The sequence below is a fragment of the Mastacembelus armatus genome, chromosome 13 (assembly GCF_900324485.2).
Source record: "Mastacembelus armatus chromosome 13, fMasArm1.2, whole genome shotgun sequence".
Taxonomy (NCBI): domain Eukaryota; kingdom Metazoa; phylum Chordata; class Actinopteri; order Synbranchiformes; family Mastacembelidae; genus Mastacembelus; species Mastacembelus armatus.
This window is the reverse complement of record NC_046645.1, coordinates 14,191,651-14,217,756: the sequence shown is the minus strand read 5'-3', so window position 1 is coordinate 14,217,756 and position 26,106 is coordinate 14,191,651. Positions and strand designations below refer to the sequence as shown.

The 26,106-nt window shown below is 39.3% G+C and overlaps 1 protein-coding gene across 2 annotated transcripts; it reads left to right on the top strand.

Annotated features, from left to right (window-relative positions):
- Positions 1 to 5,062: 5,062 nt before the first annotated feature.
- On the top strand, positions 5,063 to 19,489 carry tada2a (transcriptional adaptor 2A). Of its 2 annotated transcripts, none has more exons than XM_026299209.1 (15): positions 5,063 to 5,210; positions 6,103 to 6,209; positions 6,306 to 6,365; positions 6,453 to 6,544; positions 8,496 to 8,656; positions 9,194 to 9,282; positions 9,491 to 9,563; positions 9,672 to 9,735; positions 11,479 to 11,522; positions 14,236 to 14,346; positions 14,679 to 14,750; positions 15,221 to 15,353; positions 15,738 to 15,781; positions 16,158 to 16,237; positions 17,683 to 19,489. In XM_026299209.1, the coding sequence occupies exons 1-15, from the start codon at positions 5,186 to 5,188 to the stop codon at positions 17,866 to 17,868; spliced, it is 1,341 nt and encodes a 446-aa protein (XP_026154994.1). In that variant the 5' UTR covers positions 5,063 to 5,185; the 3' UTR covers positions 17,869 to 19,489. The 2 variants fall into 2 exon arrangements, with proteins under 2 accessions (XP_026154994.1, XP_026154995.1); XM_026299210.1 differs by lacking the exon at positions 5,063 to 5,210 and adding an exon at positions 5,251 to 5,490.
- The last annotated feature ends 6,617 nt before the right edge of the window (positions 19,490 to 26,106 follow it).

The following is a 26,106-nucleotide window of genomic DNA, read 5'->3' as shown; positions in this document are numbered from 1 at the left end:
AACTGATGTGCTCTGACAATGTTGTAGTAGATCTTCTCGGCCGTAAAAGGTACATAGGAGACACGGAGTGGTTAACATGGGGAGCTATTTTTCCATCCACAGCTTGGCCTCAGTGGGGTACTTTATCTACTGGTATGTGTGTGTGGCCACAGTTGCGTATTTCAGCCACAGAAATCCCCTCTGTCAGCTCCCACAGTGTTTTCCCACTCCCACTCTGGCCTCATCTTGTCCAGCAGTGGTGGAAAGAGTCTAAGTACAATTACAAGTACTATATCTAAGTAAGTTTGAGTAACAACTTACTCAAAATTTTTCATTTTTCACTATGTTATTCTTCATTAATTACTCAACTACATTAATTTTAGTTATTAACCCGATGGCTCTTCAGACCCTGTTTTAAATAAAACTCACTGAAGCAGACCTCACTGAAATCCGGTTCGCTGTGCTGAAGCCTCACACGTTTTCTTAGGGCTTGTGTGCAAAGTACTTTGTGTGAGAAACGCTTGCATTCCACACCTACTTGTTGACCTCCTTGAACTTTCACTGTGCTATTTCCTCTGTGTTGCCTTGGCTATGGGTAAAGGATGTCCACCAAGCTCACACAGAGAAGGAACATATGCAGGAGAAACCTCTCACTCACTGAAAATATGATGACACATTTGTGTGGGAGTCATCTGTTTTTATTAATTCATTCACATCTAGCCATGCTTGAATACTGCACAAAAATGCCAGGTCTTCTACAATTGTTATTGATGTTTAAATGAAACCATCTGCTTTCTTTTACACCTTGTGCCCTGTGCTTGTAGTTAACTCAACAAGTGTGAAGTTCTGCATATAAAAAGCCATTTCAGTTCCACTCACAACTCCCCACCTAACAGAATAAATGATTCAAGATACAGATACAGGAAAATTATGTTTACAGCTGCTCACGCAATGACAAACACGTGATTCTTATCTAGAGTTTTTACAACACACTCTTTGAAACCATGTGATGAACTCCTGCACACAATGGCCAGGTTTCCTTGAAGATTAGGGTCACTGATTGTATGTGAAACTCTCTGTGGTCACAATTGGTTTGGTATCGTAAACACAGCAAATATTAGTATATAATTACCAGCAGTATCATAAGAGGTACCTATAAAGTCTAAGTAATAGGTTGAAAGGGAAAACACCTGATTTTATTATGTATACAGGCTGTGCATGTGGGGCCTCAGGATTTGTAATTCTACTAACGTATTCAGTTTTTGGTGATGAAGGTTAGTAAGCTCCCAAGCAAGGGAAAAGTCAAGAGTTCAATTTCTTTCACTACGTGTAAGGTAGGGTACATGGCACATGCTGATTCATTCCAGCAATGTGGTCCTACACTTCAATAATCTAGGACAATAGTCAGAATATTGCATCCTGACTAGTCCCCATGGGCCAAACAAATGTATAATTCTCTGGATCCTGCAATTTTCCATAATGCAACTCAGTGGCTTCTTGTAGTTATTTCTGGCCTGTCTGATAAATTCCCTTTTTTTATGATGCAGGTCTTCTGCTGAAGAATTCACTCAGTGTTAAGGTACTGTAATATCTTTCATTTAGGTGTGAAAGAAATAGTACAGTAGGTGGAATAACTACTTGACAAGGTACAACTTGGTGCTTCCTTAAAAATCAACCGTATCCTGTAGGTTGTACTGACATTTACTCACAGGCCCATTTTGTAAAGCCAAGCTCTCAACATGCTTGTCCAGTCCCAGAAACCATTTACTGGTTGTAGTCTGGATATCGTGTCATGCTGTCTTTTGTCCTGACGTGTGTGCATTTTAACTCTTTGTTTTTCTTAAAGAGGTTTAATCTTGTTCTAGAACATTTTGCATGACAGGAGCAGTTTAACTCAGTTTTTTCTTTGTCTGTAAGAGTGTGCCAGATGTCCTCTTTTCTTCAGCGGGGTCCTCATATTCAAATCATAGCAGCTGGGAAGTGCTTTGGTAAGAGGCAAAGAGGAGTGGGGTGAGACCGGGGGAGTTTTGAAAGATGTAATGGGGTGGGGGTGTGCATTTGTGTATAATCTGGCACACGTCTATAACAGAAGAGACCTCAAGGCTCTTGGTCTTTGATCCACATAAGCAGTGTGAGGCTTGAGGGTGGGGGCTTTGCCTGGTCTTTCAGGGTTTTTACACTGTGTGTGCAGGGATAGACAGCGGAGAGAGAGAGACTATGAGTAGGCGGGGGTGGCATGAGGCTGGAAAGACAGCAGGTTGTCTGCCCACAGGCAGTGATGTTGCAGAAGGGGCCGTCGTAGGGGAGCACACATCACTCTGTGTGGCTGACATTATTTTCTTTGTTAGTCTCTGTGTGGATAATGGTTTCATCCATCATTCACTGCCAAGATGTGATTTTATACAGTATGCTCCCACATATGGTGACCCTGGCATTTCAAATTGGCTTGCGGTTAGAATTTTCTGTTATTAAAGTCATTAGGAGGTTACAGCACTGTCCTCGTACAATTTGGACTAAACATCAGCTTCCCAGAAATAGTTTTTCAGATATTTGAGACAACAATATGATTCCTGGTTTGTGGCAACAATTGGGTGAACACCCATTGACAACGTGTGCACTAATCCAGGTCAATAAAAATAGTTATGTTTGTGGAGTATGTCTCATAAGAACTTGGCTGGCCTGCTCAGAGCTCTAATCTCAAATCAGATACGAACTGTGATTCAGCCCAATGGTTGACCTCGCTAATGGCCATGTGTAGACATAAAACAATCAGTTAACAAGTCATTTGACAGAAAACTTAATTATAACTATTTTGACAAGCAATTTATCATTTAAAGTCATTCATCAAGAAAAAATGTCTTTCTTCACCCAGCTTCTTAAGTTTGGGCATTTGATAATTTTCTGTTTTATAATGTATTTATGTTGTAAATTAAATATATTTTTGTTTTGAAGAGTTGGTTGGACAAAACAAGACAATTGAAGACTGACTCTGTGCAATTATGGTAGACATTTTCTGATAATTTATGGGTAAGAAAGCAATCAAGAGATTACTCAATATCAAATTAAATGTCATGCATGGTGCCAAAATCTTGCAGAAAGCTTTCAGAGAAGCGTGGAGGATACCATAGTAGCATATCAGCACTGATTGTTTTAGAATGCAATCTGAAATAGGTAATAGATGTTGGCAGTCCATATACCTTTGGCCATATGTACATCCTGAAAAATAAGCTCTTTCATTACAAATGCAGCTGCTGTGACTCGGTGTGAGTGTAGTTCAGGGTAATATCATCTGAATCCATACCATATTTATTTGGCAAACTGTCACACACGGGAAGTTCCTCTTTTTAAAGATTTAAAAAATCATAACGTTCTCACAGCATTGGTAAACAAACTCTTTTCTGGCATTAAGCTGGAAATTCCACTGAGAGGGAAAGTACAACTGCCCTTTATTGTGCACAGCCTGTCGGGAGACTTTGTCACCACTCATGGATCTACATTGCTCTAGGCTCTCATCACTGAGTCTCTCCCTTGAGGTCAAAGATAACCCCAGAGGGTCAGGAGACGGGACACTGGGTATGCTGCATCTGAAAGCACTTGTCACTGTGGATCGTCCTCACAGAGATGGCCCACGGTATCAAGAGGAAAGAAGAACACTGAGATTTAACTCAATGTGCAGTATGGTAGTCGCACTATTGCCCCCTGTACAGCTTCTATTGTACCAGTATGTGATTTTAACCACTGATTTAAACCAAATTTCAAAGACTACATTAAAAATACATTGATCAAATGATAGATGTGTGAGGTGCAACTGTTTCCAGTGAGCAGTAGATCACAAAATCTGTAGTGAATCAAACAGTCAAATCACAAAAACAAACTGACTTATTTTTAATGGTTTCAAGGCATGGAAAGTCTCATTTTTCAGTATAATATCAAGGTTTTTGTTTTGCTAGATCCCCTGATGTGCAATTATTGGGGGTGTCCTTGAGTAGCAGTAGGCCTGATCGACTGAAGTGCCAAAGCTGGATAACAACACTGGAAAGCACTGTACTGGAAATCCTAGTTCTATGCTGCTTTAGACTGTGCTGATTTTATGGAGGTAAAAACAATTACTGAGAATGAGGGTCTTATGTAGTAGCCCCATATACATCGTCTGGCTTTCCATTACTCAGCCTAATATGCACTGGTCTATACCAGGCCCAGGTGGTGCTATGGGCAGAGAAAGACAAAGACTTGTGAGGCAGTCATTGTTTTCATTAAGAACATGGTGCAAGATCAGCACCATGTGGTATGATGGAGAATAACAACAGGTACTTTTTCCTGGAAGTTGGATAAAAATAGGACAAATTCATTTGAAATTTACTTTTTTAAAGTTATCTCTGTTATTTTTTCTCGCAGTGTGACACAAAACACAGCAGAACCTTCTATAAGACACACATTATTTGTTACGATGACATAATATCCATCAGTCTTTATAATACAGTACAGTACATAATACAGTACACAAATGAATTATTTAATTAAATAATTAAATCTTTCATTTGGTAAAAATAGCAATACCACAATGTAGAAATACTTCTAGAAATGTCAAATGCAGATGTCTAAAATGTAGTACCTGCATTTAAAATTATACTTAGGCTAAGTAAAATAACAAAAGAATTAGTTTCAAATATACTTAAAGTAGCATACAAAAAGTAAAAATAGGCCATTTCAGAATAATGTATTCTATTCAGTTATTTTATTGTGTTATAATTGTTGATGTATTCATATTTAAATAATTTCATTTGGTAATAACGGTAAATAATTTAATCAAATTATATAAAATACATATATTGGAGTAAAAGAGACCATTATTTGCTTCTCTCAGTTATTCTGCATTATAAATGACCAGGAAATGGAAATGTTCGACTAAAGTACAAATTACTCATAATTCACTTCACTGACTCATATAACGCTACTCATTACATATAAAAAATGTGAATCCACTGCTGGGCTGACCACTAAGTGTTCGCATATTTAATCAAGCTTAAATGTGGCAAGAACAGGTGGAAATTCATATAAATTTGGAAAAACCCAACCGGTTCGTTACCTATCGAGCCACTGGAGCTCGACTAGTTTTGCCTTACTAGTTAGGTTTGCTTGCTAACTTTGAAAAATAGATTCATCCAAACCATCCATTCCTCTTTAAGCTTTGTGGAAATATCATCCTATGGACCGTTTAGCATCTTTTGGAAGTAAGTGTTAATCGCACAAATAAAAGCAGCTGCTGTAGCTGTGGTTAGCCATGTTAGCTGTGCTCTGCTAATATTAACGTTAGCGTTAGCTAGCGTTAGCTGTGTTCCAGCAAAACAAACCGTCTGCCTGCATTTCAGGACATAGCTAACTACGCTTCCTGAAAACATCCTCCTGTGTGATGTCACTAAGAATAGCTTTCTGGTTCAGCGAACTATAAACATGGACATTACCTTAGATAGAAAGAGCTAAAAATAAAACATAAAAAACGTTAGCTTCCAGGTAACTTAGACGTAACGTTAGCTCAGGTTTGAGGTTTGTTTTGAAGGTTGCTGTACTCCAGGCTGCTTTATTTGTTTATATGTGTCTGACTGGACTGATGTGACTGTCATATATGCTGTGTAATGTTAACTCTCAGTGATTGAATAAATACTCTTGTAACTAGCTGAATAAATAGTCTTGTAGGTACTAGCTAACTAGAAGTAGCAATACCACCAGTGTAAAAATACACTGTTAAAAGCCATGTGTTTACAACTGTGCTAATATTAGTATTAGTATTGGCATCGACGTATGTTTAATTGTATGTAGTATTAGTATTGGCATCGACGTATATTTACATGTATTTATCAAAGCATTATACTACCTGGCAGATCTGGATCTGCAAGTTGGTGGTAACATTTTGTGAAGGGGTTAAATCAATGAAAAGTAATGGAGTGCTAATAGTATAGTGTTGTAAAAATTGTAATCACTCACCTCAAGTACAGTACAACTACTGCATAATACTTGCATCGTATCTGTGTTTAGGTACTGAGTAATAGTGATTATGTTCTACCAATTCCTTATTTATTGAGTGGACTTTAACCATGAGTTTACCAACAACATGTCCACATGTAGATGATCCCTTTGACAAACCACCATGCAGAGGCTGCTCATCCTATCTAATCGAGCCTTACATCAAGTGTGCAGAATGTGGACCCTCACCTTTTTTACTCTGCCTCCAGGTTAGTATGTGACAGAAATACTAAACATTGCTAATGATTTTGATATTTCTAAATGACACAGTTTGATTCAACTTTACCAAATTGTTTTCATTTCAGTGTTTCACCAGAGGATTTGAATACAAGAAGCATGAGAGTGATCACAAATATGAAATCATGGTAAGTACATTATAAAGTATCTGTATGTCGTCAGTCTCTGTGACACACTACCGCTTTTAACGTATCACTTTTTACCTCCTCATATAGACATCGGACTTTCCCGTGCTGGAGCCTGGATGGACAGCACAAGAAGAGATGGCATTGTTGGAGGCAGTCATGGATTGTGGTTTTGGAAACTGGTTAGTGGATTGTCAGTTTATTTAGCTCAAGACAGAGCCCGCTGTAGACTAGGCCATGTATGGTTATGTCACAATTCTCATGTTGTGCCTAGACTGGAAGAAAAGAATATTTCTCTTAAATCGTAGGTCTATTTTTTCCATCCCTGGCCTAACTGGTTGGAGATGATGAATTCTCTGGCATTTCCATCATAAAGATGGTGACGTGTGTGGTGCTTTGACTCCTCCAATTAAAGCTTGAACCCGCCTAAAGAAATTAAAAATACATTTTGGGGAATCGAAACATTTACACATTGTTTATAAATTTTTAATTGAATAAACGTTGAGGTATATTTTCCCAAAGAAACATCTAACAATATCTGATACCCCTGAAGTGGATCATACCATTTCTACTGCATACTATGAGCTGCCAAAACACAGCAATTTGGATTGAAAGCCATAGATGATGGAGATATTGTGTAAGTAGTTACTTGTCAATGTAGCTAGCTATTACTGCATCAAATTCATAAATGTTTTCATTACAGTCATCTTTATAACTGAAATACGCATGGTTTGGAAGCAATATATTATTAATAAGCATCTCATTGTAACTTGATCAGCCAGGCCAGCTACATACTGCTGTCTGGAAATGTGGGTAACCCACTTGCTATATCTTTTTGAAAACTAGAACCTTAATAGCTCAGACTAAACATGAGCAAGAGGAAAGCAGGGGTGACCCTTTACAGTACATACAGTACTGTGTAAACATTGTAGGCACTAAAAATACACAGGGGATACTTTTAATATAAATTACATAAATTGTGTTTTCATTTATAAATTAGATTCATACCAAATCCAGTTAAAGGAACAAACCCAAAATCTAGTCAGTATTTGCAGCACTCCCTGTTGCCTTTAAACCAGCGGCAGTTCTCTCTGGTTTGAACTGCACACAGTTTCCCCTGGTACTTTCCAGCACCTTGGAGAAGCTGCTGCAGTTCTTCTGTAAAGTCAAGCTGTCCCAGTGTTTCTGTCTCTTCATTTGATCCCAGACTGCTCAGATCTGGGCTCTGTGGGGGTCAGACCATCTGCTGCAGGACTTCTAGTATTTCTTGCCTCTGAAAATACTTCTTCATGAACTCTAGTGGGTTCTTTATGGGTTTGTTGTTCTACACAATGAACGTGGGATCAGTCTGATCACCTGATGGTATGTTATAAGAATCTTAAACATCTAAACTGCCTAAAACTTTTGCACAGTACTGTCTGTGCTGTAAGCTTGTGAAATTTGAAAATCATAGTTGTGTCTTTAGTATTTAGTTCACTGAAGCATACATCTGCTTTGTACTGTCCAGGTGATGTGTACACACTGAAGAAAAAGTTGACCCCTTAGTACAATTTCAGTTTTGGGCACCAATACACTGTACACTGAATACTTCTGAATATTACTATTCTCCCAGTTCTCACAGCTACACTTAGTACATTGTAGTTTTTCATGGTACTTGGTGTGTTGGGTTGTTCCAGCATTTTGCAGAACCTGCCACAGCTGTTCTGTGGATTCTGTCTCGTTATGTAGTCCAGATTTACTGTGATGATGATCAGGGCTTTGCGGGGCCCAGACCATCTGTTATAGAACTCCTTGTTCTTCTTGTCCATGGAGACACATCTTTAGGGCTCTGGCTATAATTTTTGGGCTCATTGACATGCTGCAAAATTAAGCTGGGACCAATCAGGTATCTCCCTGATGGAAATTGGTGATGGAGGAGAATCTAAACATCTGAAGTGTCTCAAACCTTTGCACAGTACTATATGTTGGCTGATAAATGGAAAGAAACAAAAGTACACAAATGGCAAATACATGTTTTGAAACAGTGAAACAGTTGAAACAGCTAATATGTATTTTGACCACAAGACAGTGGCTATGTGTGTACTACTATTGTAGTAAACTTACATATCTGTTTGTATTGTTTGTCTTTTGCAGGCAGGATGTAGCATATCAGATGCGCACAAAAACCAAAGAGGAATGTGAGAATCATTACATGAAGAATTTCATCAACAACCCGCTTTTCTCCTCTACGTTACTGAGCCTCCGGAAAACAAAAGACTCTCGTTTTGCAGCAGAGGGTGCTATTCCTTTCAAACGTCAGTACTGAAATGATCTCCTCCTTGCCTACATATCCCTGTACCACCTCCACCTGCCCTTTTCAGTAATGTTGCAGAAAGAATAAGGAGCAAAAAATGTCCATATTCTGTACTCAGATCCTGATAAATTTAATGTTAGTTGATTTAGTTGTTTATTGCCACCTCCTAGCCATAATGCTAACAATAAACAATATTTAGATTGTTTGGAAAATGATACAGTGTTAATGTTGATTATGAGCATAAAAAAAAACTAAGTAAAATGTCAGTACAAGCCTGAAAGGCGCTGGCCTGACAGTTGGGCAAGAGCAGTTGGTGAGTACAGAACTTCTCTCAGTCTCTAGCTGGCTTTGGGACTCCATCTGTCGCAGTGTTTGAGGGCTTGACAAACATTTTGCCCATGCTCACACAGTAGTTAGGAGTGTAGAAGCAAAGACAGAATTCACAATACATCTCTGACTCTAAGTCTTCTTAATGTGCACAAGATTTGATTTGTTCTTGATGTTAGTATTTGATGTGTAAATATTTCTGATACCACAGCCACTGATGATCCCCCTCGGCCCACGTTTGACTCTGTGCTGTCTCGAGACATGGCTGGATACATGCCTGCTAGAGCAGACTTCATGGAGGTGAGGAGATAGATGTTTACTGTGCTAGCACAGACTGTCAACATGAATAAAGAGAAATAATATCCATTATGTGGCTCAGTTTTAAATGATATTGAAACAGCGTTTCACACTCTTGTTGCTCTTATACAGTGACTTTTCCAATTGTTTGGTTTTAGCCATACATTTATTTTGGAATGATTGTGAAAATCCTTTTTCACCTCATATCTAGGAGTTTGACAACTATGCTGAATGGGATTTGAAAGACATTGACTTTGTGGATGATGACTCAGACATCCTACATGGTGGGTAGAATTTGTAATAGACTTTGTTTTAATTGTTTCTCATTGACAAATGCATAACAATTGTGTGAAATACAACATTTAACTGTCATGTATGTCCTCCTATTTCAGCTCTCAAGCTTGCAGTTGTTGATATATATCATTCAAGATTAAAGGAGAGACAACGGAGGAAAAAGTAGGTCTTTTGTTAGAAAATATATTAAATTGTGAAAAGCCAACGTGTTTATTCAGCATCATGTAATGACTCCAGTAAATCAGTAGATGGCATTAGAAGCTTCTATGTCGACCTTCTAAGGGCCTAATTTCCCACAGAAACATCTTTGCTTTAAGGACCATACCAAATTAAAATTTAAAAGGCAAAAAATTTTATACCCTTGACTGTACCTTCTTAATATTAATACATTAATCATGCTAAAATATTTATAAGTTCTAATCTAAACTTGAAATTATTATTTTGTTAAAATTGCTTTAAAGACAGATCCAGGGAGATTGTAGTGTAACTATAATTGCATATTTAAGCTTTTTCTTCAGGCCTCTCACTACAAGCCACCAGGAGTCTTTCAGGTGCAGCGTCCAAGCTGTGGGAAAATGTGACTGTCACCTGTTGAATACTATGCATGCCAAACTATTACACATTTTGCCCAGTTTTAGTCTGCCAAAGAGAACATCCGCACTGCGGGAGATTTTAAAAGCACACTGGATATGTATTTTGCATATTTTGTGCAATGGTGTCTGAGAGCAAGAGTCATTTCAAGTCTAAGTATAACATAAACCATTATTTTGCATAAACAAAAATGCCATATATTTTGTATTTCCAGCATCTTAGCTGTGAGGATTTGCTGTGTGTTTTTTATGTATAAAATACGATAATCTACACTCAGTTGCCACATTCTTAAATAGACCTACAGTGGTTTCAGAAAGTATTCTGACTCCTTTACTTTGTGCACATTTTACTGTGCTGTAGATTTAAATGGATAAATGGCCATCTCTCCATGCCAACAGGTCAAAATCACAAAGTGAACATCTGTTTTTACAGTTAGTGTGTAGAATTGATGAACTCTGTTATACTTAACAGGGGTATCTGCCAATTTGTCCATCTCACTGAAGCTAAGCTAAATAACAGTAGCGCTATATAAAGCCGCCAGAAAAACGTAACTAACTAAAACACTTTGAACAAAATCTGAGCATTAATCACCTTCATGAAGGAGAATTCATTACAGGACTGTTAGGTTTGGTTAGTTCTACCTGATAAACTGCCAGCAGAGTTGACTAAATTAGCAGTTTTTGAAAATCAAGGGATCACCATGGGCTTTAGGAAACTGACTGCATTTTTCTGTAATTTTATAAACTAAATTAATTGATGGATTAAGAAAACAACAACCATATGATTAATGAAAGTAATTATAGAATTTACTGTTAAATAAAGAATTTACAATTATTATGAATTTGCTACGTAGAGTATCTTCTCTTTGAGCTTGTTAGCTGTCATTCCTGAACCTACACAGTCAGTCTTTGCTGTAATTCATCCACCACTAAATTAGCTTCAGCGAGTTTGTGCTCCCAGGGCACAGTGGAATGGCATGTCTGGCTGAGCAGGCATGCGTGCTTTCTAGTTCCCTCCTCTTTACATCCTTGCGTGTTCTCCATTTTCTCTCTGGTGACTTGTTGCCTTTGCTTCCAGGATCATGATTGTGTTCAGACCCATGAGCTGTGACTCCTGGATCTCACATAGTGCACTTTTCAGCGAGGCCGCTACACACCTTTCAAGCAGTTTGACTTTAGGCTCTGCCTCAGTTACTTTAGCTGATGTGTATTAGACATACTGTATGTGCACTGGGTTAGCATATGACTAAATGCAGTGTTTAATTCAACGGACTTATTTTGAATAGTAACAAATATAAATTTGGATTTCTTTCAGGATTATTCGAGACCATGGACTGATCAACTTGCGGAAATTTCAGAGTAAGTTTTCTGAAACTCACATGGGCTTTGCTGCCATAGTATTCATAACAACCTAGGGTGGCATCTGATATCTCCCAACCAAATTGCTGCTGAGGGTGTCTATGAAAGCACACAAACAACTCTACTGTAATAACCACCGTTAACCTCCGTGGCCCCTCGTGGTAATAGATGGAGCTCATATCAAATAGTCTGTGGGTGCTGCATGCCAATGTGTGCTGTGGCATACTGTAACTGGTTCACTGTGAATAGATCTTATGTGATGAGCACTGCTGCCCTATGCCCCAATGACTGAGATGTGGGGGCTTCTTTTATTGAACCACCTGTCACAGTTTGGATTTCATCAAGCTCAGTGATGTCATTCTTTGCATCTCTTGGGATTTTGCATTAGCGTTTAGGCAAACAGGGTGGTGCTGTTAGGAATAGTTGTGTCCAATTACATTCTCAACTTTATTTTTAACTGCCCACCAAAATCACCCAGCCAATCGTTTTATCTCCACGTGTTTGTGAAACTGTCTGGTTCGGCAGTTAAAGAGTTCCCCTTCATGTTTTATTTATGTATTCTCCAGCCTCTAGTTTGCCCTCCTCCCCTTTTTCCTCTTTCCCCTTATCTCTCCAGTCTTTCAAGACAAAAGGGAACTCAGTAGAGCTGCAGACTGGTTGTCATGGAGACTGTCAAAGATTGTGTGTCTCCACGGTGTGTGTATGCATGTGTATATGTGTGTGTCACATACAATAATGGAAGCAGTATCTGAGCCTGGGAGGCTCACAGTGCTGTGTCTAAGTAACTGGTAAAGGCAGATTGACCAGCGCTGTTGTTCTGGGGGCAGCAGTCTGGCTGAAGTCCTGTAAGGGCTTGTTAAATTCAGTGATTCAAGTCTGTGTTTTCTTGCCATTGCCTTTGTTTGCAGTCAGTGTTTGTGCACAGGCATGTAACCAAACAGAGGTCCTGTGTTGATGTTTCCGTAGAGATGTGGACAGTATTGTTCTGTGTGGCCACTGTTTTTGTTAGGAACATGACTTCATGTGTTTGGCCTGAGATGGCAGCTGCTAATTAGCACCCACATACAGGAGCCTAATGAAGGAACTTGATCAACACACGCATACACAGCCACTCCTCTAACACCCCCACAACAGCTTTCCTCTCTGGCTTTGACACTTGTCTGTTACTCAGCAACACGGGCAATGCTTTGAGACAAACACAAAAAGCTCTTTAGAGTGTGTATGCTTGTAGTGTGAGTTAAGTGGAGATGAATACACACTCGTGGAGCATTACTGTGACAAATCTCAGGGAGGCTAGGGTTTAGATTTTAGATTTGAAAAGGTTGTTAGATCTGATAATTTTACACATTTCTCCTGTTGTGGGCTTCCACCAGGCCCTCAGTTAGAAAAGGCATAAAATATCTATATATATCTATCTATCGATGTATATCTATAGCTATATATTTACATATTTATATATAATTGTGTGTTTGTATATATAAAACACTTACATTCAATTGCTATTAGCCCGTTTTGGATGTTGTCAACTTGACAAATTATTATATGTCAGCTTAAACCTTTAGTCCAAATCTCAGAATCAAAAAGCAGCGTGTTTTGGGAGATGAGCTATTAAATAATTGTCAGATTTGCAGAGTCAAATGTAATTCACCAAATACATTTAATGTTTATGTATTTGTTTGTATAAAACAAAATAATACAAATAAAGATGCTAAATTTAAACTATCCCCATTTGTAACGTAACACTGTGAGTCATTTAGTGTTGCATGGTCAAATCTGAGGGACAAAATCAAACCTTTTTTTTTTTTTAACCTCACCAATGATTTGCACCACTAAATGTATTTTCATGTTCACATAGATATTTACTGTCAGCCTGTAGAAACCCCAAATAAAATCAGTGTTTAAATCCAACATTTATGTACAGTGTTGCCTGGCCTCTGTCATAATCTGCCCAGGGTTTGATAAAAAATATGTAAATGAAATAACAGTCACAGAAATTACAGATTAAATTAAGGCAGAGTGCATCATTGTGACTATTTCCTTCTTAAAACTTAAACTTCCTAACTTCCTAACTTTCCTAATAAGTCACCCAAATGTCCCTATTAAACCCAAGGGCAGAATTAAAGGAGAAGTCTGCCCACATTTATTTTTTGAGCTAGCTAAACTACAAATTGATCTGTTTGCTGTTAGTTGTGCATTATATACATGGTCAAAGAATTGCTTGTTACTGAGGAATAACCCTGCTCTGTACAGTTGCAGGTTTTTTTTAAATGTTTTTAAAGGGTCTTACTACTTTACTGTTAAAAAAACAGTCAAGTACTGAGGCGTTAAATAGAGTACATAGTGTCAAAACACACCAGAGATGAGTGAAACGCAGTCGGTGGTTTGAATACAATGCACAGATCTATGCCATCCATTTAGTAACTGGAAGATAGAAATACTCCACAGACAGCAGCCTCAAGAGATCATAATGCAGTGCTACCACTGAATGGCTGTGATAGATACTAGTAATATTTACATGCCCATAAACCCTGTGTTGATTCAGAGCAGTGAGTTCATGGCTGTTTCCTCTCTCACATCAACTAGAATGCACTGAAAATCACAAACTACTCATGTTTAAAACGTGTTTAAGGGGGTGGATTTTTCTTTCATATTTCTATGTTGTATTTTTGTGTGCATTTGCTGCCTACTCACTTCTCTTCTCTTCCTCTTTCAGTGCTGGAGCGATGCTACCCAAAGGAGGTGCAGGAGCTGTATGATGTCATGAGACGATTCGCCAGAGTGGTCGGACCAACTGAACATGACAAATTCATCGAAAGTCATGCGCGTTAGTATTTGTCTGAATACACATAGCAGGTTTACATGGGCAATCTGTGTGCAGCGTTCACAAACACAATAAATTATTTATCAAATGTTAACTACTCTGCCTCAACACTGTCAAATAAATGTTAGCTATGAAGTATGAAAGCTGAGGGCAACTGGCTCTGTCCAAAGGTAACAGAATCCACCTCTAAAGCTCACTTATGAACATATTGTTTAAGCCATACAAAACATTTGATATGAGACTTTAGTTTTGTTTGTTTCCAGAGTTCCAGTATCTATCTCTTTTTGTATGTACAGCTTTAGTGTATAACTGCCTTCATCTCTTTTTCCTTCCAGTGGAGTTTGAGCTGAGGAAAGAGATCCGCAGGCTGCAGGACTATAGGAAAGCAGGGATCAAGTCTTTCTGCAGTGAGTCTAGTTTGACCTTTTCATTCCTGTGTTCAACAAAGTTTAATTTCCAAGTTGCATGCCAAAGCAGGGCATTGTGTTTATGTTCAGACTTGTGCTGAATTCTTTATTTTGAGCTTGGCTTTAAATAGCATGGTGTCTCAGGTCCTCGGATCATCATGTGTAATTATAATGTTTGGCTGCCCGTGGAACTAATATCAGGGACCTGCTGGCAGAATATTTTTCTTGCTTACTGAATTATTTCCTCAAATGTAGTAAAGTAAGCCTCACTAATTCATTAAAAACATAGTTATCTCACATGAGATAACCATGCCTTTCATCATGTGTTATCTGTATCAGTCTCTACTTTCAACCCAGACATTGTACTACATTAAAGTAGATCTGCCTATAAATCAATTAGATGATGAGCACAAAAAGCATTTGAGCGTTTTGAAAAAAAAAGGATTGTCATTCTGTGTAACCCCTCTCAGGTACCAAGGTGTATGAGCGGATGAAGAGAATGCGTGAGGATGAGCGGAGGAAGAGGACCATGCTGTGTGATGTGCTGCAGTACATCCAGGACGGCAGAGCTTGCCAGCAGTGGCTCAGCAAACAGGCTGCAATGTGAGACTCGAAGCTTCCTGCTTCTGTGTAATAGAAGGGCTGGTGAAGTTGTGCTCCCCAGAGATGCTGACCTCTGTCAGCACACTGGGCATGTTGAGATGAATAAGAGCAGGCGTTTGTATCACTCTGCATCCAAGTTCTAACTCAGTCTCAACAGTATTTTTAGGCTTTCTAATATGCTACCACTTTTTTTTTCCACCCATGGGTGTTATCCACATTCTTCTAATTATTCTACCTTAAAACAGTCTTGAATGCAGTGAGTCATCTTTTTTGGATGGCAGTCCTGGAGTGAGAATAGTGAACAAAACCCAGAGAGTGTGACTAGTAGAATGTGTGTTTTAATAAAGCAGTAGGAGATGTTGACACATTTTCTTCTGATTACAGAGATGCTGGCATCACTCCAGCTGTCACAACGATCACAGTGTCAGGTACGATACTTCTCTCCACCTTTTCCTCTGTAATCCCTCCTCTCTGTTGTTTTGGCATGGCCCCAGGCACAGTCACATGAATGCAGACGCTCCTCCATAAATACACTCAAAAAATAAGCACCCACATGCATATTTATTATAATTATTTACCCTTTCAAATTAGCTGCTTTCCTTAACCTCCAGAGCACAAATGGGACGCACACTCCCACACAGCTATATTTACACAATTTGCACACTGTAAATATTTGTTCTCTTGTTTCTTCCAAGCAAAGGAATTAACTGTGTGTTGTCAGTATGCTATTATTTTCTCTAAAGTGTGTAGCAGCAGTGGGGTACCGCATATGTGTTTGACTGTTGTTGAATTTCTGGCACACAGCAACAGGTAGGCGGAGCGCCCCTCCTCTCAACCTGACTGGACTTCCGGGAACAGAGAAGCTCAATGAGCGGGAGAAAGAGGTAAAACTCTCTCCTGTCTCATGTCTAAAGAGTCTCACAGGAAGTCCTCGATGTATTTCAAGGCTGTCTGATATATAGACTTTTTTTTTATATATATATATATATATATATATATATATATATTCCGGGGCAAACAGTCTTTGATCATAGCATCTTGAAACCGGTATTAAATTTAACTCTGTAAACCCTTTAGAACCCTGATCCCAAAAAATGGGTGGATTCCATGTTCTACTGGGTCACAGAATTTACAACAGGTTTTTTTTTTTTTTTTTGCATGGGAAAGCACCAGTAAAATAGCTTTACACAAGCCATCAGGAAGATTGCGGTGGGAAAAAGAATTGGCACTTTACCTTTATTCTACAGCAGACAGAGAATATATTTCATAGTTTTTGCTTAAAGATGACTAAAAGGAACAATTAAAACTGGGGTTTTTTTCTACGGTACCTAATCATTTCAGCTCTAGCTTGTTCACCATCTTAGTTTAGCATGCTGACATGTTTAGCATTAATCACAAAGTACATGTGAGGTTTGCAGTTAAAGTACTGGACAAAGACAAATTTGACCTGACGAATGTCTGGGTATTCATCTCCTAGTGACCTTAAATATTTATACAACATTTTATGCCAATCCATATTAATCTAATATTTGTTGATATATTTGAGTCTGATCCAAAGTAGTGGACTGACAGTCCAATGTTGCCATCCCTAGAGCCATGCTGCTAACATAGCTTAAAATAATATGACTGCTTTATTAGTCGGGCACTGACAACATGCATATTGCTGCTGACAGGTCAATACAAGCAGCATATATTTGGATGCATACATTACTAGCAAATCTGGCACTGGCACTCTGTGTGTTTTGCATGTCTTTGTAGAGGCAATGAAATGTACACATTGTTGGGGGCCGCTGGTGGTGTAGCGGTAGTGCACCCGTCCATATATGCAGAGCCAGTCGTCATATAAAACCTGCATGTCTTCCCTTGCTCTCTCCCCTAATTTCCTGTCTCTCCACTGTCCTATCAAATAAAGGCAAAAAAAAAAACTGCCCAAAAATAATTAAAAAGAAAATGAAATGAAACAATGAAATGAAAATAAAATAAATGTAATAATGGTGCACATGTTGGGACTCAGAATAATCTTTAAATGCCTTCATGATACTGGAATTTGTTGTACACATAAAAATGAATGAATGGAGAAAGAGATCTTGGGAACCTCTGCACATCTGGTCACTTGCTGCAAAAATATAGTGCGTTTTCATCAGATTGTCTCTGGGAAAGTTGTACAAATGGGTGGATGCACTCTGTTCTACCAGGGGGTTTAGATACTATTAAATGATCTAACAGTTCTTATGGTGGAAGCATACTGAGGCCATAAATAAGACATTGCATATATTTTTAAATATTGTTTTTGTTCTTTCTAACCTCTACATTTGTTTTGTGCTTGCAGTTATGTCAGGTGGTGCGGCTGGTACCGGGGGCCTACCTGGAGTACAAGCAGGCCTTACTTAATGAGTGTAGACGTCAGGGTGGTCTGCGGCTGGCACAGGCCCGGGCACTGATCAAGATAGATGTCAACAAGACGCGCAAAATCTATGATTTCCTAATCAAAGAGGGCTACATCACTAAGGCCTAGGAGCACCTGATTTGACCAGATTGATTGTGCCTATGTTTTTGTTTTTTTTCAAATATTGTAACACGTGGGACTGTGTTTCACAAGAGGTTCAGATTCTTGCTGTTCTTTTGAAATATTGTAACATCTTAAGTGTATAAAAACAATAACAAAATGATCTGTATAATCCTCTCTTAGAAGAACACGGGCTCGTACAAAGACAAAAATATTTATTTCTCATGTCTGTAAATGCCTTGTCTGTAGGCTGTAAATGAAAAGCAGTATTAATCTATCACAGAAGGAGCAGACTCCTAATGCTGTAAGAACGTTGTCTCAATTTCCCTCATATATGCTGTACAGTTATTTTGTGGAGTTCTTTAAGTACGTTTTTGGAAACTCTAAACCTGTAAAATAAAGCATTACATTGTTTTTATGGTAAAAGGTAAGGAAGTGGTTTGCACAGCCTCTTGCATAACCACACAGATTATTTCAGTGCAGGTGATAAGAACAACCAGTTTAGTCAATGGATTTAAATCAGACCTGACACCAAACCACTGTGAACTCCCTATATATTGATCCTGTGTAGCTGTTATAATAGCTTTGAGATCAATAACGGCAACAGGATACAAACTGATGCTGTCTTGTATTAGGTAACTTATCATAGGTTCCCATCGGTGCATGGCCACTGCATATATTTTAGAATTACAATATTTATTTATTTGGATTCATTAATACTGAGCGACATTTATGTCTCATTGTTGAATCTAAAGAGTCAGCCTGATCAGCTGATGGTAATGTTACAGAGACAGAAGCATCAGTGACTCCATCCGTTCTCTCTCCATCTGCGGACGTGGGAGAACTGTGATGAATGTAGCACAGGCAAACAGCAGGCCACCGGCCTCCAACAGAGTAAAGACCAGCCGCCGCTTCAACCTCAGCAAACAGCCTGATTATAACAGCAGATTCAACCTTTGATGATAAGGGCAAGACAGCCTTGGAGGAGCATCTGAGCTGAAATGCAGGGATTGGATGTAGATTTAGAGGAATGTGAAGAAGAAACTGATGTTTTTTTATGCCTCCATGTGTCTTACCAAATTAAGGTTCCAAAACAAACGAAGCAACGGTGAAATTCTTCCTTTCACTTCTGCTCATTTCTTGTCACACTTGACATCTTTACCCAAGAGTCGGTTCCACCCATCCTTAACAAATTGATTTCTCCTTGCTCCCTTTTATTTTTTGTTTAAAGCTTCAGCTCTTATGGCTGCAAATTGTGGTTCAATTGGTGTTCAGCTTGCATTTGAAGCAGATGAACAAATGTGACCTGAATGTTCTTGATTCAAAAATGAGATACTAAAATGAGAAACTCCACACCGACAGAAATCAGCCCTATCGCAGATAAAGAAGCCAACATGCAGTTTTTCAGGGAAGCTAGAATTTATAGCAGCTACATTTTACCTGATTACGTGCTGCAATCCATTTACATACAGTGGATTATGAAGTGCTGTTGTGAAGGGTCAAAACCCCAGCCGCATTTAATATTACAAACAATGAAAAACAAAAAATGTAAATGAACTCAAGAAACTAACACTCATTAAAATAACATCTTTGCTTATGCCTACTGGAAATAAACTCTTGTTTAAAACTACCACCTCTGAACCCATTATCATCTGTGAATATTAATTTTACCATCTTATTAATGCTGTAATTGTTTCTGGACTTTGAACCCTTGCAGAAGATATACTAATATGTCTTCTAAAAAAAAATGTCTTTGTTCAGTGAACACCAGTGATGGACTGGAGTACCCTGCCTCCAGCCCCCCTCTGCTTTATACAGGAAGAGCAGTAGATAATAGACAGATGGATAATTGCTCAATGACATCGGAATATTATTGTCCAGAGCAAATATTCCTGTTATTATTTAAAAACAGATTACATGCCTATTTTGGGTTGCATAATATAACCCAATATATATTTTGCACAAGCTGTTGCCTGAGTTTTTTGTTTTGTTTTGTTTTTTTTTCTCATTTCAGCGTCTTCAGCTGCAGAGGCCAGGTTTGGGTCAAGTTGAGTTGGCTGAGTGTTACATTAGTCTTGACAGCTTTATTTCTTTCTCCAAGGACATGTCTGTCTCAGTCCCTTACTTACTTTGTGTCTCTGCCTCAAGAGAGGGGGGATGTGAATGAAGACAGCACCAGGACACGACAGGAGATGCTTTTCAGTATCAGGTGCAATGACTCTGCAGAAAGTGCAGTGAATTAAAAGTCATATTATGATCAAGTCACTAGTTCATTACCTTTTTTTATGCCGCATCAACCACGTATTTATTTTCTGCACATATGTCTTATATTGCCACTCAGTCTGCAACAGGATTAATCATTTTTCATAATTTGATTTATTTTTATCCAGCAGAGCCCAGAGTGGAAGATACAGAACAAACGCTGTGATTTCCACAAAGATATGTTAATTTGCTGTTAGTTATATCTGACTGTAACCATAATCTGCTTCCTTACAGTATTAAGATATCATACTGGAGCCATTTTTTCACATTAGAACACTGAAACAATGCTGACATGTTTTTGAAAAAATAAATAAATAAATGAAAGTCTCCTGAGAGAACTCAGTGTATTAGTTTTAGAGCTTCTCCTCAGCACAGTGTCAAGCTGAGCAGACTCCTCACCTGTTTCACCCAGCACATGGTGTGGCACGGCTCCCTCTCTGTCACTGTAGAGTCTGTGCTGTAGTGGCAGGGGCAGCAGATGGAGCAGATGTTTGTACCAATGCTCCGCATGTGTGCAGAGATGCAGCATTTCTCAACCCACCCACACACCATCTTGTCAGACACACCATTAGCCTCCTGCTCTCCGCTCGTCTCAGACTCCCAAAAAAGGTAAACTGATGCTGACTTCCTTTAGGTAGAAACACTGCTGTGTTGGTGTTGATCTAATAAACATGAGGGGAGACTCATACAGGCACATTCTGACAGTTTGCAAACTCCTTGGACACTGATGTGCTATTTTAAAACCCTTAACACATTTCATAAGGGACACATAATGAGCGGTGGAAGGAGTGATCAGAGCTTTTAGTTTAGCAGGAGTAGTGAATACTACAGTGAGGAAATGCTCTGTAACAAGTAAGAGCATTGCATCCTAAAAGTACAAGTCTTAACAGTCAACAAAATAAACGTATTTATATTATTGGATTATAATTGTCGTGTTCAAAGGTTAATGTTTCAGATGATGATGGAGCTGATTTTAACTAAACATTTACTTTAATAGGAATCTAATTTCACTTCCTTTGTCCTTAAGATTGAGATTTGATTGTCTGTAAACTACTTGTAGTTAATTATTGATGAAGCTGAGGACATTCTAAAAAAAGAGTAGATTTTGTTTAACAAATCTTTCAAGACAAAATGAGTCATTTATCAGTAAAGATGCATACAGGGAGAGAGAGAGAGAGAGAGACAGTTCCACCAAATTGTACAGCACTTGAGTAAATGTGTTTACTTTCCACCACTGTAGATAATTTGGATCACAGAATTAAGCCCAGAGTGGAAGATACAGAACAAGTGATGTGATTTCCACTGAGATATGTTAATTTGCTGTCAGTTATATCTCTGTGAGGCTCTGCGTGGTTACAGAGCGACGATACAATACCAGAACAGTATTAGAGCAGTGAAAGTAGGCTACCACCTTTTTGAAAATTAAAAAGAAAACACAACTCTCCTGAGACAAATCGATCAATTGGTTTTAGAGCTTCTCCTCAGCCGGTGTCTTATTGATTTTTAACTTTGCTGCTATTCAGGGAAAAAGGAAAAAGATGTCTCCCACTCTCTTTGCACTGTGTTGTTATAACCCTCTCTAAAAGGACCAACACATACACACACATGTATACACAAGCCAGTGCTCTGGCCATTACTGCCAGGTAGTGATTAACACAGAGGTGAACCCATCAACACAAGAGGTTACCTTGGCAACCAGGTCTGTGGCATACTGAAGTCTGAAAGACGGAGAGCCGGTGGGGAGGAGGGGCAGGGGGCAGCGCTGCTCATCTGCTGGGCAGAGGAGTCGTGACTAACCAGACTGCTGCACAGAATTGAAGTCTGCTGTGCCCCCCCCCCCCCCCCCCCCCCCACCCCGACTCCCCCACCACCACTCCCCCCACCCATCTGTGTACGTGCTTTTTTTTCTCAGTGACTCAAAGGCAGCAAGTAAATGTATTCATCACTCAGTGAGACATAATATTGGAACTATATATATAATTTTTTTTCTTCAAGGATAGAATCAACAGGATGTGTGTCTGACGCCGCTGATGCACCTTGGGTCTCATTCCTTTTGCGCAGCACCAAATGTATTTGTTTGATGTCAGAGCAGCACTGATCAGAGTGACGGGGGAGGCTCCATGCTGAGCTCAGACTTCTCGCTGCTCTCACATGTTGCCACAGCAAACACTTAGATCCCATGTCTATTTACTGCCATCACAACTGGAGCGATGGGGGCACTTGTGTCAGCAGCAACTTTATTTAGACTCCCCACTCCCTCCCTTTAAAAGCCAGGTCTAGCATCTCCACCACCTCTGACCACAGAACATTTCCCATTCTCCTCTTCTTACCACCCCTAGGTCCAATTATCACACACAGGCGCACACACATCGGCACAGATGGAAATAAACATTACAAGTCGACTGGGATCACCTTTGAGATTTACAGTACATCTTTATACACTTTTGTTTATTTTCTCAGGGATAATCATTCATCAACTTGTTAGCAGGTGACACAGATAGTCTGATGATGTCCTGAATGTTGCTCAACATTGGGGTATAGCCTGGCTTGTGTCTGTATTTCCAAATAGACCGCATGTTTTTCTGCTCCAGATCTCACACCAGGAATCTAAAATCTGCTCGCCATCATCTTCAGCATTCTCCATGAATGATTTTTAGCAGGCTGAGTGAGATCAGAAATTGTAAATAAGTAGCCATGACTGAACAGCGTCCACACCTATGAGGGATGTGCGAAGGATTTTATAGTTTAATCACTGTGGCACCCTCTGTACCGTCAAGCCCATCAGTTATCTTGTGTTACAGGCGGTCAGGGTTAATCAATGTCACTACCCTGCTCATTCACAGCACACAGCTCCTTCAGAACGTGGCTGCAGGTGCTTGTTATTACTGTGATGGTGTCACTGTAAATTTTCAGCCTCCACGACAGACTGTGGAGCCGTATTAAACAGGAGCGTCTTCCCAGAATGCCTCTGACTCATCTGACATTTCAGTCTGAACCCCAGTCCCTGTCTCCGCAGCCTGCAGCTCTCTTTCCTGCCTCTGTCTCTCTACCCATAGTTCTCTGACTTTTCACTGTTCCAGCTCAAGGTTACCGCTACTAAAACATCTACTATCCCTCTTTCTACTTTTTGTTCATTTCATTGTTTCACCATTTCCTTGTCTCCTTAAACATCCATCAGGTGAATCTAATGAATCTGCTCTGTACATTTCCTATAAAAGAATGTACAGATTTTCAAATACAGGGTCCAAACTCAGCGTGAACCACTATCAGTCCATTTCTTACCTCATAGCGCAGGAACAGTCACCCTTATATCATTTTTTTGTTGGTACTGCTGCTGTTTGTTTCCAGTTGATTGAATTTGGAATGTAATTAGGAGTGACTCTGTAGCAGGGGCCATGGGCTTATGGATAGCGTGATTTCTCCCCCAGGAGCCCTTTGAAATAGTATTGACTTTGGAAGGCATGTCTAATTATGGTTTTGTACAAGGATATATTCACTAAGGGCTGCACGGAAAGCCCTGCAGACGTAGCTGCAATCTTAAGGTCTCATAGTTGTGGCTATAGATGGTCAAAACTGTCTTGCGGTCTGTTTCTTCCAGCCAGGGCATTATGAGATTTGAAAAAACAGACCAGAAAGTATTTGTTTTCCATATACGTGCCTGTGGCCCACCATACCAGCGTAGCATTTAAAATGGTAATGTGTGTATTTGGGTGTGTGTGTTAAACAAGGGCATAAAATTAGATTTCGAGTCAACAGCATACTGAAATGGAAACATATTGCATGAGCCACTGTGGAGTGTGAGCCAGTATTGTTTATTTCATCTGCAACTCGGAGTTTGATTTCTGGGTTTTATAAGTCCAAGAAGGGCAATCTGATCATACAGGTCTCTGCAGGCATTCAAACTATATTTGAAGCTACTCTATCAGGTCCACCCCAACCCAGTATTTGCATATTGGAAGGTTTAAGATTCAAGAAAAAAACCTTTAGGATCTATTAGTAAATAGATGTTTTACAAATGAGGAGGTCATTGTTTCATATATTGTAGGTGTGCATTACAAACTAGATCTATTTGTGTCAAATTCTGTCAAGTTAAATCACTTCTGTAATTTTTTCAAATACTTATTTTCTTATAGTGTGGTTGGTTGGTGGGTTTCATCTGGGGGAATTTGGACTAGTGACCTTAGCATTTCTGAAATACTAGCTCCAGCCCTGCTTTGACGTTTTTGCTCCACTAACCTCTGAGAAAAAGCATCAGAAACATTTGGAGGAGAACAAATGATCTCTTGTTTACAAAGAGTCGGGATGGTGAAAGCCACCAACATAGTATTTCAGTCAGGCTTTGATGATTCTACTATTAGACAAGGGATTTGTTTGTTCTGTAGTTGCATCTCACCAATAGTTTTCAGCATTGTGCTCTGGGGAGGTGCTTGATCCTCCCACCGCTTTGGTATGAGAAGTGATTGATGCCAGAGACGGGAAAAAGCTAAATTACTGGCAGACTATCTATGAAAGTTGATTGTCCTCCAAACATGCTTAGATTCACTCACCGTGTGTGTAATTTCATCAAGAAAATAATAATAATGATAATAATAATGTGAGATTAAGGGGGAAACACTTTGAGTAGAGCTGTGAACTGGAAGACTAGTTATCTTACAATAAAATATTGAGATGAATGAACATATAAACATATAAAATTAACAATTATAGCAGAGGATTTTGCTCACCTGTTCCATTTCCCTTACCAGCCCCCTGCTCTGATTGAACTTCGACATGTGAACTCTCCAATGTTGATAGAGAAGATGACCTCACAGGATTGATCAGAGGTGTTAATGTTGTGATTCATTGCTGTCCAGAAAAATAATCCAAACGTCAGAGAATATGGTTTATGTGCACAACCCTAACCCGTAGTATTTGTACTTTCTACATGGTACCACCTGTAGCTGTGCAGTGCAGGTCACCAGTCCATCACAGGGCCACATAGAGACAAACAACCTCACACACTCACACTCACTCCTATGGGCAATTTAGAGTCACCAATCAACCTGACATACATGTTTTTGGACTGTGGGAGGAAACTGGAGTACCTGGAGAAAACCCACACAAGCACAGGGAGAACATGCAAACTCCACACAGAAAGACCCCTGTGGTAACCACTCAGCCACCGTGCTGCCCTACATGAAGAATTATGAGTAGAAATAATGCAATTGGGTATTTTCCCAGTAAGACCTCTATTGGAGATACTCAATGTTAATTCTGGACATTAAAAATGATGTGGTGAATATCTGCAATGTGCCTGGACTAAGAATTGAATTATGGATATCTGAAATAACAAGGAGTTTTATTTGAATTTGGTTACGACCAGTCCTTTATCAGTTGTAGATATCTTGAAATGAAATTTCAACTAGTAAGAATTACTGTGGGTATCTTTATTTACGATACCAACCAGTGAGAATGCAATCTTTACTAGGAAAAAATATGAATTATGCATTATGGACATCTAAAATGTACTTGCAGATAGGAGTGTGGCTCAATAAAATGTTAAAACGGCTTGCTGCTGTATCCTCCAGGCAGTTTGGAGGAGTGTACAGTCTGCTTTTGCAAAATCAACCAGACTTCAGATCTTTGAAGCATTCCCCCCTGTAAAACTGAAGTGCACTGTACAGCAGGAAGATACTGCCAATGAAGCATAAATCTCTAAAAATCTGTGTTCAGTCTGTCCAGATTTTGTGGTGGTTTTTCAAGCCATAATGGGCCCATTCCTGACCACAGCTTCTGATGGGCTGAACACACCTGATCCAGGTAAGCAGTGGGTAGGGCAGGGATAGTTGGAAAGCAAAAAGGGTTGTGGGTCTGAAAGACAGATGTTGGGTTTCCTGACATGTACCTAATATCAACACCTGGGAAATACTCAAAGCAAAGCCTCAAGGCATACAAAAGCCTTGATGGGATATGACCCTCACTGACATAGCTGTCAATATATTTAAT